General features: G+C 36.5%; 2 protein-coding genes across 3 annotated transcripts; one reads left to right on the forward strand and one right to left on the reverse strand.

The window, feature by feature from the left end:
* Positions 1-1093: 1093 nt before the first annotated feature.
* LOC115955344 (uncharacterized aarF domain-containing protein kinase At5g05200, chloroplastic) lies at positions 1094-7039 on the forward strand. Its single transcript, XM_031073449.1, has 10 exons — positions 1094-1474; positions 1682-1824; positions 2433-2546; positions 2829-3017; positions 3102-3257; positions 3633-3898; positions 4000-4097; positions 4982-5160; positions 5620-5736; positions 6646-7039. Exons 1-10 carry the CDS (start codon positions 1258-1260, stop codon positions 6823-6825), a joined length of 1659 nt encoding a protein of 552 aa, XP_030929309.1. The 5' UTR covers positions 1094-1257; the 3' UTR covers positions 6826-7039.
* Positions 7040-8580: 1541 nt separating this feature from the next.
* LOC115955825 (protein ENHANCED DISEASE RESISTANCE 4) lies at positions 8581-13523 on the reverse strand. Of its 2 annotated transcripts, none has more exons than XM_031074182.1 (3): positions 13087-13523; positions 11787-12050; positions 8581-11360 (listed from the first exon to the last, which is right to left on the reverse strand). In XM_031074182.1, the coding sequence occupies exons 2-3, from the start codon at positions 11908-11910 to the stop codon at positions 8947-8949; spliced, it is 2538 nt and encodes an 845-aa protein (XP_030930042.1). In that variant the 5' UTR covers positions 11911-12050; positions 13087-13523; the 3' UTR covers positions 8581-8946. The 2 variants fall into 2 exon arrangements, with proteins under 2 accessions (XP_030930042.1, XP_030930043.1); XM_031074183.1 differs by lacking the exon at positions 13087-13523 and adding an exon at positions 12913-13030.

Raw genomic sequence — 13523 nt, forward strand, 5'->3', positions numbered from 1 at the left:
AAACTGTGGTGCCACGTGGCAGCCTCTATTTACACAGGGTTTTCTTTAAGATATAATAATAATAATAAGGGTAAATTCCAGAAAATTACCCTGAGGTTTGAGTTAATACCAACTAGGTCCAACACTTCCCAAAACTAACCAACTTAGTCCTTAAAAGACACTTTTGTCCCTAAATACCTAAGCCCTGTTACGTTCTCTTCTCTCTCTCTTTGACTCATCTCTTTCCCCTTTTTCTCTCTCTCATCCACCTGCAAAACCCATGAGCCTAACCACCTGCAAAACCCATGAGTCTTCACCAGAATCAGCAACTCTATTGAACAACCATCACTACTAAAGGTTAGTTTAGCATCAACTCTCACTCTTCCCTATTTTCTACCACCTAAAAACAGTAACATCAACTACAATCCATGGCTGCCACCACCTCTAACCCAGTGCAGCAACCAAAAAAAAAAAAAAAAAAAAGAAACTGTGCGGCAACCAACCACGGTTGCCACCACCTCTGACCCAATGCAGTAGCAACCCACGGCTGCCTCCACCTTTAACCCAAAGCAGCCAAAAAAAAAAAAACAACTGTGCAGCAACCAGCCACACGGCCACCACAAATCTGAAAGGTCACCCACCAAAATTTAAATCCAAACCACATGCACCAGATTTGAAGACATCCATTCAGCCTAACCCCAAAACCCAAATCAAAATAGCAAACCCATAGATCTACAAATAGTATACCCAAAATCCAAATTTTCAAACCCACACCCAAATCATCTGAACCTAACAACCAAAGAAAATTTAGAGGGAGAGGGTTATGGGTTTCACCAATGACCAGAGTTCGGTGAGGGAGAGAGGGACGAGAGAGAAGAGATGGGCATCACCTGTGTGAGAGAGAAAAAGGGAAAAGAGATGAGAGTCAGAGAAGAGAGATGAGAGGAGAACGTAATAGGGTTTAGGTATTTAGGGACATAAGTGTCTTTTAAGGACTAAGTTGGTTAGTTTTGAGAAGTGTTGGACCTAGTTGGTATTAACTCAAACCTCAGGGTAGTTTTCTGGAATTTACCCTAATAATAATAGAGTATAAAAAAGATATTATTATTATTATATTATTCGCGAGCGTTGCATGAAGAGCGCACAGACGTTGTCGTTTTATGGTAATTGCGAGTGATGTCATATGTTTGAATGAATATTCTGTTGGTGTCCTTCCTTCCTTCATCCTGGTTCTGGAGTTTCAGCTAATTGTGAGTGAGTGAGTGATTGGTTAGAGAGATGGCGGTTTCAGCTATAAGAGGCGGTCGGTTGTTTCATCATCATCATCATCGTCCTCAGTTGTTATCACCCTCAGATAATTTCTTAAGAAGAAGGAAGCAGCAACTGAATTGTGGAGGTGTCTCTAACCCAAATTTCACTTTATTTGCTCGTTATTCTCAAGCCCAGGGCCAGGGTCACACCCAGGATCGTTTCTCTTCTCCTTCTCGCCTCCAAGGTCTCCTCTTTTCCTTCTTTTTCTTTTTTTAATTCTTAAGACAATCGTTCGATTCAATTTGCTCACTTTCTCTTCAAAAGTCTTCTTCTTTTTATTATTTTTTGCTAAAATTTATCTTCTTTTTTATTATTATTATTTTTAATAAAAATCCCATCATCATGAATTAAGTTTTGAATTCATTAATTATTGTTGGTGTTGGGGTTTCAGATAGTATTGAGGGGCTTCCCAAACTGGTGGAGGATATTGTCCAAACATCCATCACTACTGGTCCACGTGGTGCCCTTAGGCTTGCCCAAGGTGTCCAAGCTTTTCTCGGTGTTGGTAGCGAGTGGCTAGCTGATGTTTCCAAAGTAAGCTCGCTCTTGCATTTTTAACTCTCATGCTCATCCTGCTTCTTCATTCTATAAAATTGTAATTGTAAGTCTTTGGGATTTTCTTTTCCTTCTTCCTCCCACTCCCATCTCCATTACTATTTTCTTCAATATGTTGGATAGTCCCTAGAGGTAGAGGGATCAATGACTTACTCCATTTAATAAATTCTTCAATTTCAACCAGTTTAGAAGAACATGTTGTACTTGTACTTACCCCTTCCTCCAAAATAATAATTATACAAGGATATTTATTATATATGATTTTCATTCTTAAGTAATGGATTTCATTTTGGTCATTAACATGATAGGAATTAGAGTCACTACTATTGACTAGATTTTATCCTATAACTTCCTTTTGGATCTTTCCAAATAAAAGATTTTGAAGGATTTCGATTGAGTAAGGCCCTCCTATCCCTATCTGTAGGTTTTCTTGTTGATCTATAATTTTTTTTAATCCTATTAATAAATTATGCTCAGGTAGTGGATACACTCAATATTAATTTAATTTGATTTGATATAATCATCTTTTCCTGTAACAAATCTGACAATGTTGAAAGAAAATATTAACACCTTTTCTTCTTTTCTAGTCAACAAATTCATCTGTTGGATTACCAACTCAAATGCAGCTTGGACTACTTTCACCAGTTTATTTAAGGAGATTATTTGAACGCATGGGGGCGACCTACATCAAATTAGGCCAGGTAAGTCCTGATTGTTGCTTGTAAGGACCTCCCCCCCCTCCCAAGAGAGGGGGTCATTGAGTTATATGAAAGTAAAGTGTACGCTTTCTTTTTTCTTTTTCTTTTTTTTTTACTGAAGTGCATATTTTAGTTATGACCACAAAAATGCTGCTCAACTTGAATGGCCACTTAATAAGCACATTCTTATATTAATTTATTTTTTGATTCTCTTTCCTTCTTTTAGATTGATCTTCTCTATGAATACATTGTAACTAATGAATAACTTGGCTTCCACTTGGGTAGTTCATAGCATCTGCACCAACATTGTTCCCTCCAGAATATGTCCAAGAATTTCAAAGCTGTTTTGATAGAACTCCTGCAGTTCCTTTTGAAGACATTCAAAAAATTTTGCGTGAGGAATTGGGGAGACCCATAGATAGTGTCTATGAATATGTTGACCCAACTCCACTTGCTTCGGCCTCAATAGCCCAGGTTAATCTCTCTCTCTCTCTCTCTTCCTTCAATATCGTATAGTGTAGACTTTTATGGGTAAGATTTATGTTATATTATGTCCAGGTTCATGGTGCAAGGCTTAGAGGCTCCCAAGATGATGTAGTTATAAAGGTCTTGAAACCGGGAATAGAGGACGTATTGGTGGCAGATCTGAATTTTGTATACATCGTTGCTCGCATATTGGAGTTTTTGAACCCTGAACTCAGCCGTGCATCATTGGTACTTATGTCCAGCCAACCTCAGTGCTTATTTTGGATGAAACTTATAAACACCCTTCCATGATATTTCATACTCTTAACAATCATCTTCGAGTAGCATATTTGTTCATTTCACATTGTTGCAGTCAAATTTGAGGATGTAAATTCAATTTTAGGTACACGCAATTTGGTGGTATGTGAAATAATCTAATGAAATGATGAAATTTTGCATTGTTGTGTTGTGGTGTTTTTACTTCCCTGTCCTTATTTTGAAGAATCTATGACATATTTCTAATTATTGATAAATATAGTTGCATACTGTATTATTTTTTTTCAATTTTTTCCTATAATAATGATAGCTTGAAGCTTCCATGTAATATAAACTTCCTTTCAGTAGGTTGATGTTGTCAAAGACATACGAGTGTCAATGCTTGAAGAAGTTGACTTTTACAAGGAGGCTGCAAATATTGAGTCCTTTAGGAGATATCTGGAAGCCATGGGACTCACAAGGCAAGCTACAGCTCCAAAAGTGTATCAGCACTGCAGCACCCGACGACTTCTGACAATGCAGAGGCTTTATGGAGTTCCTCTTACTGACCTAGACTCCATAAGTTCACTTGTTTCTAGTCCAGAGGCTAGTCTTATAACTGCTCTTAACGTGTGGTAGGACCAAAGCCTAATTTTCAATGCATGTGCTTGCACGGTTAATGTTTATTTTAGTTCAAGTTTTGAAACATAAGTCTCTCAATGAAACATTAATGCAGGTTTGGTAGCTTGCTCGGCTGTGAATCCTTCCATGCAGATGTTCATGCAGGCAATTTGTGGTTGTTACGTGATGGTCGTATTGGGTTTCTTGATTTTGGTATGCAGCCATCCTTTGTGATGAGTTATATTCATGGTTTACTTTTAGCTTTTATCTTTTCCAAAATAATTATCATCACTAACTACTAAAAATGCTTTAGTTTGGTGTTTACATTACTCAAATCAAGTAAACCTTAACCCCAGTTTATTCTAGTTGGCTCTATGGATCCTCTTCAACTAATTGGGGTCATCTTATCTAAAATTCCTACTGCCAGGTCTGCAATATCTCCTCTGATGATATGTTGGCACATTTTATGAAGTGAATTTGATATCACTATGAAATACTGCTGTTGATTGGTTCATAATTTTTCTTGTAAACTGGTGTAGGCTTTCCATGTATCAACAGCTAAAGTAATATGGATTTTTTTTTTTTAGTAAAAGTAATATGGAAGTTACATATTAAACTTTACTATTTTGGTAGGAAGGAAAAAAAAATCAATTAGATATTACTGATGGAGCATAAAGGAACTGCAATATTTGTAATATGGATAAAAATGGCCATGCATTTTATCATATACTGTGAGATTTAAATGAATCCCTGCCTGCCCAGCCCACAGAAAGGGGAAAATTAGTGGTAACCCTACCTTGGAGCCAGCAGATTCCAGATACTTGGAGTATCGTCACATTAGCGATGCCCTAAACTATGATCTTTAAACATTTTATATTTGTTACTAGGCTTTAGTTTGAGAAAGATCTAGTCTTGCCCTCACTTTCTCTTCCTGAGTTTTCTTATACTTCTTATAAACAACAGTGGGCTGTCATTTTCATATACTTAACTGAACTGATTATTCATATGCTTATGAACTAATTCTGTTGTCATTACCATTCAGTAATTGTACATGAAAGTACTCTTGCATGTAACACAGAATATATTAAAAATTACAGGAATTGTTGGGCGTATATCTCCCAAGACATGGGCTGCCATGGAAATATTTTTGGCATCAATTGCAGCTGAAGAATATGATTCGATGGCATCTTCCTTGATTGAAATGGGTGCTACAGACAAGGATATCGATACTAAGGCTTTTGCAAGAGACTTGGAAAAGATATTTTCATCAATACAGGCAAGAACAGTAAATTATCCACGTGTGCAGTTGATGTCTATTGAGAGTTTGCTCCAAAAATATTATGTTCACATGATAGTTGGCAGTTAGTACATGTTAAATCTGAACATGAATCATCTCTTGGTTTTTTCTCTCAACACCTGCTTACACAATGTTTGTATTATACTCTTGTGGAAAGGGCCAATGCTAGACCAAAGGCACTTGGACATGGTTCTCTCTCTCTCTTCCAGAAATAGAGAACCGTAAATTATCCTTTTTGTAGGTGTCTCTTTTCTTGTTTGTTGAGGGACTGAATTTTGGTAAATTGTTTAGAGGAAGTTAGCACCCTAAAGTTTCCTTTACTTTGCTTATGAACTTTGCTTATGAATGAAGGAATGAACTGGAGGAGGTTCCTTGGCCGGGTATATATCCTGCTTGGCTGTGTCCTGAATATTTTTTTCCTTTGGATTATTAATGCAGGATTTGGATACAGAAATAGTTGTAGCAACAGCCAGGGGGACAACTACAGATGCAACCGCTATCTCTGCTAATCTAGTTGTTGATGAGAGGCAAATGAATGCACTCTTTCTTGATGTGGTAAGCAGTTCTATGATAAATTGTTCAATACAAATGTCTGCTATTTAGACTTGTTATGCAACAACTGTATTGGTTTTAGTTGGTCCAACACCAGCCCCTGCATGAGTATTTTCTGAGCTCTATTGATATGACAAATTTTGGCTCACTTACCGGGCAGGAGAAACACAACAAATTTAAATATAGCATTCTGCCAGACCATTTTAATGAAGTAGTGGCAGCATACTATTATGTACATATATATATAGGCAGCCTTGGCCTTAAAAAATGAGAATATAGCACAAAGGGACATACACACACATATTGACATATATACACATATATATATATATATATGTATATATATATACATCAGCTATCTGTAGTTGTGCATCTCTGCATCATGCTCTAGTTCTGTCCTAGACTATAGAGTTGTAGATTAAAATTCAACTTTGAATACGATTTTCTTGGAGTTCTAGTATCAATTTGAAATATCACGATAAGTTGGAGAAAGTTTGAAAGGGTTTCTTTTTTGGGAAAAAAGGGAAAATTTTGTGGAATTAATTTAAACTTGCATGTGGGAATTTCAATAATAATCCAAAGTCTTGAGTCGTAGATAAAAAGTAAAAATAAAAACCCTAGATGTGTTTAGTTATAGATGCAAAGTATAATGCATGACTGCCAATAGTTTATGGTTGACTGGCACTTCCTTTCTCTCCCTATCCTAATGAAGTGACCAGGGTTCATGTCCCCACAAGAGATATTATATCCTTGTGTTTTGAGAATAAATTATGTTGTACCTTAAAAAGGAGTATAATATAAGACTGAAAATACTATGGAATTTCTTGAAATGGTAGGTGAATATATTATTGAGTCTGCTGAAGGGTAATGACTACCTTTGAACTGTTTCAAATGTTTTCTACTGCTCCACAGGTTCGGGTTAGTGAATCTTACGGATTGAGATTTCCTCGTGAATTTGCACTTCTCATGAAGCAGCTTCTATATTTTGATCGGTACACCCGGTTGTTGGCTCCGAACATGAATATGCTTCAGGACCAGAGGATCTCCATTGTTTCAAACCGAAGAAGCAAATACAGGGACAGTTTCAAATGAATCTTGTTTATATAGATATACTTTCTCCTAGGTGAAAGGCTTTATTTTTGTTTCTCTTTTATATATATGACAATAAGCACTCCATAGTTAGAATTAAACATCCAAGAGGAAAATATAGACAAAGCAAGAAAGATATGTACTCATTTAATTCAAAGTGCTATACATGATTTAGTAGCAATGGAACTTTTGATAATTCTGTTGTATGAGCATTAGGCTACCCTTGGTGTTGCTGGTGCATGCTGGATCTGATGATTGTGCGAACTTTCATTGTATCCTTGGCTTCAGTTTAATCAACTAGTCTCATTTTTTTTTTTTTTTTGATAGGTAGATCAACTAGTCTCATGTTATTGCATTGTTCCAGATTTTCTGGCTAGTGCTCCATGGGGGCTCCATAGCTGTAGCTTGCTCTGGCCTTTGGAATTTCATTCCATATTAGATCACCAATTGTGTCTTTTAGTATGACCCCCTTTGACAATCATAACACTCTATGTGCAACAGAAACATACTGCTTTAGTTACATTGCTAGAATGATAAGTGTATCACTCTCTCCCAATATGATGGCTGGTATGTTGGTCTGCCAGTAGCTCTATATGAGTGACCAATAAGCCTGACCTTTTAAGTTTTGGAGCTCGTTTAGAGTTCCAGGAATGTGTTATCATGGGACATAGGTTGTCGAATATTTAGATAGAATGAAGGTTTATACTTTATAGGTGCTAGTCTTATAATTCTCCTAGAATGAAGGTTTATACTTTATACGTGTTAGTCTTGTTCATATTCTCCATTGGCATGTCCTATGGACTGTCATAGATTTTGGGATGTAGTACTTAAAAATTATATTCAAACGCTTGGTCAAGTGCACAGATATGGATCTGTGCTGGATCGAACAAAACCAACCATTTTGGAGTATGGCTTCCTCTGTTATTCGGAGATAGAAGCAGCCCTAAGCAAAAATTATGAATATAAAAATGAAGAAAGAAAATAGGAGCATTTCTATCAGTTTGGCTTGCGTCTAATACTTCAATGTTTAAAAATGGCCACATGTCATTGTCACTTGGCTCTAATGTTTTTGTCCATTTTAGTTTACATTGGTCTATTTGGTACTTTGGTGATGCTTTGGGAGGAGAGGTTCATGTAGAAAGAGTAGCTGATTCATTGACAATTATGTCACTTCTCAATTTAACTTAATGTTGGTAGGTTCTTAATATAATTACATTTTTCTTTTGTTATTAAAGTCTTTTATTTTATTTTTTCTAATATAAGTGATTGATTTATTTATATCCACTTCCTCTTTAGGTTATTAAAGATGTATAAATGATGAACCCTTTCTAAGGAACACTTAAAACAAATTTCAATCACACATTACATTATTTACATAATATCTCACCATATATAATAATTAAATGTCAAATGCATTACGTTTTCTTGGAAAAAAAAATATTACAAAATTTAGAATACTTTTATTAGAAATAATCACATCATTTCTTTTAAAATGGGTAGGTACTTACATCTACAAGTCTTATCTACTATTTTTTAGCTTTCACTTAACAAAAAAATACTAAATTTAAAAGGCATAGACGGGGTATTAAGAAGCGGACCATCCTCTCCAAGCTCTGTGTACCGCCTCTTGATTAAGGTTAGTGCACTAACATCATTAAAACCTGCACTCAGAGAGTCAAAATTATGTCGGGTATCAAAAAGCAAAGTGAAATAGTGACATTTATGAGACTACATGCAATCCTACTAAAAGGCAAAAAATGAATAAAAGAAAAGGCAGATGACATTTTAGAATTCATTCATAATACATTATTTATGACCCATTTCAATGTCAAGTATCTCTCTATGTTAATTGAAAAGCAAACACTGAATAGATCTAACAAGTTTGAAAATCCCTTATACATGATCGACTATATTATACACAAATAAACAAATCAAATAGAAATCTAGGTGAATATCTACACACAATAAAAACTTTGGTTTCTACTTCTGCTATATACTCCAAAGCAATGAGATCAATCCTATTCCACCAGGCACCAACCTCCGAGGAACAAGTATCTAGTTTGCAGTTTTAGTAAATTCGCCAGGACAATCAACAACTGCCATATCCATAATGTTGTGTTCTGATCAAGATCTCTCATTTCCTTGACCGCATGCCTTGCTCTTTGTAGAGTATGAGCTTCCTCTTGTGCGAGATGGCACAGACCCATTTATGACCTGGCTCGGTGAAGAATAACCCATGAGCTGATGAAGTGGGGAGCTTGATGTTGCTGGAAGCTCCTCAATTTCTGAAGATAAATTTTCTGCTTTGGACAGATTAGAGGAAGGCCTAGATGATTCATGCCCAAAATTCTTTTGTTTCTTTTGGGACTGATTCAAGACAAACTTCTTTCTCTCTCCCATAGGCTTGAAAGGATCATATTCATACGACGGATTTCTTTCATTTATGTTGCCTTGGAGAGCATGAAAGGATGTGATGGAAACAGGATCTGCTTCAGTGGAGCCACTTTTGCAGTAAGAGAGTCCATAATCATCAGAACATGACACAGGATCCGCCTGTAGGCAAGCATTGGCATGAGAATGAGACGCTGAGACCAACCTCCTATTAATAGAATCACTGCAGTCATCAACCTCACTTGGTGGAGGGTCTACAGCATTCAATGAATATGGTACTATATGAGTGCTATTTTGCAGTGAAAACTTGAGCAGCTCCGAACAAGCACCGCACCTTAGCCGATGAAATCTCCTTCTGAAGAGAACAAAATCTGCAGGTAGCTGCAGCGGGCTCAAGCAACTATAGCAAGTTATGATAGGGGCTCCACCTGCTATGGGTCGGAAATGTCGCTTAACCAAATGCTGTTTCTCTCTCAAATACTTCTTCACCTCATGGTCTTTATGCCTCTGTTCCACAGATTTTGTTTCACGACTGCACTTGGAAAACTTGTCCACATACCATTGGGGACTAGAAGGACAAGAGCTGTAAGAATTGTACAAGTTATGACTAGGATGGACCCAACATGACCCTTTATTACGGTGAAGGATGGGCAGCGGCAACTGTGCTGAGCATTGCCAGTCTTGGGGATAGCAATGCTGACAAGAGTGATGAGCTTGGTGCCTGCTCCTTGTTGTCTCTCCTGAGAAAGGTATGTGGGAGGAATTGGACTGCTGGAGCTGGCTGCTTCCCTGCATGCACCTTCTGGGAAACCTAGGATAACTTAAGTCGTGACATACTTCCTCAGCTGCCTCATGATCATAGTACGATGGAATATGGTTTTCCTTCCAAGTGGAAACCCTTTCATTAGCCATTCCACTTGGATAGCATCTTTTGCTAAGTTCATCCTGCAATTCAGAAACCATTCTCAACAATTTCATCTTGTCCTCTTCAAGGTACTCAGACTTGCCAGATGAATGAAAGCTTGTATTGCGGGCAAAGTGATTATGCACTTCATTTGAAGGGCCACCACTCTCATAGCCAGATAGGGAACCCCTTTGATAGAAAGGCACCCTCGATGGATGGCTATCTCTCTCACGTCTCCTCCAATTTCTGACTGGGCGGCCATGAATTGTGGGTTCCAGTAATTCATCTTGATCCCACTTGCTTTTATTGGCTAAATGCTTCTTAGCCAATGAATGAATTTCCCCTTCATGTTCAATATAAGAACTACAATTCATCATGCCATTCACCTGGAATTTGTCCTTTTTGTACCTTTCTTCAGAAGGAACAAAGTCTGAAACCTTATAAGCACTTCCAGATGAATGTATATATCGTTCAGGAAGGTGGTCGTCCATCCCATCATAAGAAGAGACACTGCCCTCATATGCATAACTTCTGGTTGTTGGGGATTTAGACAAATCTCTAAGTCCACCACTGAGCTCAGAGCTGGGGTTGACAAAATCTGCAGATTCAAATGTATCTGATGAAATGCTTTCCCTTGCTGGCGTATGATGAGTAGCAATTGAAATACTTCCATTTTTAGCCACTAAATTATCAGTGTTCAAGCTTCTGAAATTAGAATCACCCTCCTTGATATCTATCTCTGACTTTGCTCCCACCGACAGCAAGCCCTCGTCATTTGCCTCTACTTCTGAATTTGCTTGTGCTATTGGCGATGGCTCTTCATTCCCCTGAGAAGCAAGCTCAGTTGACAAACAAACTTTATTGGAAACCCCAAGCTGTTCAACATTGCAGTCACATGATTCAATTTTATCAATGTCACTGCTTTGGTAGTTATGGGATAAGTTTACACCCCCAAGTTGCTCGCCATAACATTCCTCAGACTGGCTTTGATTCCTTTCATCATTTTGATCTTCATTTGATAAATTTATACCTCCAAGCTGCTCGCTAATGCAATCCGCCGATTGTTTTTGATCCCTCTCATTGTTCTGGTCCAAGGAACATTCTCCCATGGAAGTAAGAATTTCTTTGTTAGAGCTGTTGGATTCTTTATCTTCAACAACAAGATCCAATGCATTTGTCTGAGTAGCATCTGTTGCATGTAAGCCAGAATCTATGCTTTTTGGATCACTTTTTCGATTTTTTGCTGCATGCGGGAAGAGGATTGGAAGAAATTAATACACAACTCTAAAGGCATCAAGATATCTAAGTAACAATTTTTAAAATCCATATAAAATGTAAGACGTGACTTCAAACTTATGGAGAAGTAATAATTGTCATCAAAAGTCAGCACTAGTGGTAAAGGGTCCAGTGGTCCACTATTTTTATCTTTTATATTAAAAATGTCCGTTAACTTATTTTCATTTGAGAAAATAAATAAAAAATTTTGCAAGGCATTGAGATAGTGGAGGGTTACAACTTACGGCCACCAGTTCTAGAAATTTCCCAATGTAATAAAACTAAATTTCTGATTTCTAATCCATACATCTGTTTCATGAATCATGACAATTATAAAACCAATCCACATTCTAAGAGTTTATCAAAATTGTTCTTATATTTCTTAGATTATTACCTTGGAGAATTGTGCCACATCCGCCACACTGATATAAAGGAAAGTCTGCCAACTCTGGCAGAACCTGCCGACATTTGGGGCATTGAACTAATCGAACTTTAGTAGTAGTCACTCCGCTCGTCATCTTTCCCCAATTATGAAGTCTTGATGAACCTAAGATTGCACTTCTAACACCCCACTTTGACAGAAAAATTAAATATCAAAGACCAGAGTCATCCATGAGCGATGTTTTTTGACAAAAAAAATAGTTGCCTCTCACACTGTCTGCAATAAGATAGAACAAATATATATATATATAGGAAATGAGTTAGGAGTATAAAAGACAGATTTTGTAATTGCGAATTGAGAGATGGTGGAAAAGCAAAGAAAATTTAAAATAAATAAATAAAAGACTTAATAACAGCATAATAAGCTATGCCTAAAGGAGTGGTTGTCCCAAATTAAGCATCACAACAATGATCCAAAAGAGTATTTAAATTTTGTTGTGCGGATAGGGGTTGAAGAGTTGTGTAATTAAAAGAGTAAGATAATTAAGTAATCAGAGAAGCTAAAGTTTAAGATTGAATGCAAGTTGAAGCACATACACAACTGGTGCATTGTTAGGAAAATTCTTCAAAGAATAAAAGATCGTGGAAATAATCAGTTCAATGCAAATTGATTTAGGAATCAGCATACCCAATGTCTTTTGTTTGATTGAAGAAAAAATTGCATAAAATTTCAAACTTCCTAAATGCCAGTATATGAGGAAACAGCATACCCAATGTCTATGATAGTTATTGCAAAAAAAAACATAAAAACAGGTTGTGGATGAAATGAAATTAAACAAAAAGAATGAACAAAGTATAAATTAAGGAGAAGGGGCAGGAAGTAATAAAAGAAGAGAGCATGTAAATATTAGTAACATAATTAAGGATAAGAGGAGAGAAAATGAACAAATATAGTTTTGAATTTGGATCTAGATTCTTAAAAAGTTAAAGAAATGAGAGTGATATTAGGAAAAGGTGGATCAAGAATATTAGTAGTAGTAAATTAATAAGGATGTCATATTATTTGAACTGTGTCTGGAAAGAGTAAATACAAAGAGAAGAGACAATTAAGGTTGTTAAACATAAAAAGACATACACACCTCCTTCTTTTTTGACAAAATATAAGATCTGCAGAGAGTTGGGAGTTGCCACAAACAAAACAAAAAAATGGATATATATATATATATGTTGATATTAAGTTTTAACAATGAACGATGTTTAGGTATATAGAGAGAGAGAGAGAGATTGTGTGTAGAAAGTAAACAGAAACGAACCTGTGTGGAAACAGAGGCAGAGATGAGAATGGAGAGAATTTCTTTTTCTTTACCGCAAAGTTCACGACCCCCCGCTTTTCTTTTCTTTAATTTTGAATTTTGAATTTCTAAATTTGTATTTTTCCTTCTTCTTTCACATTAACGAGTAGTCGTCTTCTTCTTCTTCTTCTTACTATTTCGTGGTTTGGAAAATGCTTTTACAGTCAAACCCCTGAGTCTTCAAGACTTTAAATTTTTTTTTTTTTTTTTTAAAAGGAAGAAGAAAAGAAAAGAGAAGAGCTGTCTGAAGACTTTTTTTTTTTTTTTGGGAGATTTAAGGGAAGGGAATATAGATTAGAGATAGTGTTTCTCTCTTTCTCTGTTTAGTCTTTTTTTTTTTTGGCTGAATTTTCTCTGTTTAGTATTTACACAAAAAATAAAGAAAGAGAGAAACGCGG

This window comes from Quercus lobata, chromosome 8, assembly GCF_001633185.2.
Source record: "Quercus lobata isolate SW786 chromosome 8, ValleyOak3.0 Primary Assembly, whole genome shotgun sequence".
NCBI lineage: Eukaryota > Viridiplantae > Streptophyta > Magnoliopsida > Fagales > Fagaceae > Quercus > Quercus lobata.

Coding starts and splice junctions, on each gene's coding strand:
- LOC115955344 (XM_031073449.1), top strand. CDS start 1,258: ATGGCGGTTTCAGCTATAAGAGGCGGTCGGTTGTTTCATCATCATCAT. Junction 1,475..1,681: donor TTCTCCTTCTCGCCTCCAAG/GTCTCCTCTTTT, acceptor TTGGGGTTTCAG/ATAGTATTGAGGGGCTTCCC. Junction 1,825..2,432: donor GGCTAGCTGATGTTTCCAAA/GTAAGCTCGCTC, acceptor CTTCTTTTCTAG/TCAACAAATTCATCTGTTGG.
- LOC115955825 (XM_031074182.1), bottom strand. CDS start 11,910: ATGACGAGCGGAGTGACTACTACTAAAGTTCGATTAGTTCAATGCCCC. Junction 11,361..11,786: donor ATGTGGCACAATTCTCCAAG/GTAATAATCTAA, acceptor TCCCGCATGCAG/CAAAAAATCGAAAAAGTGAT.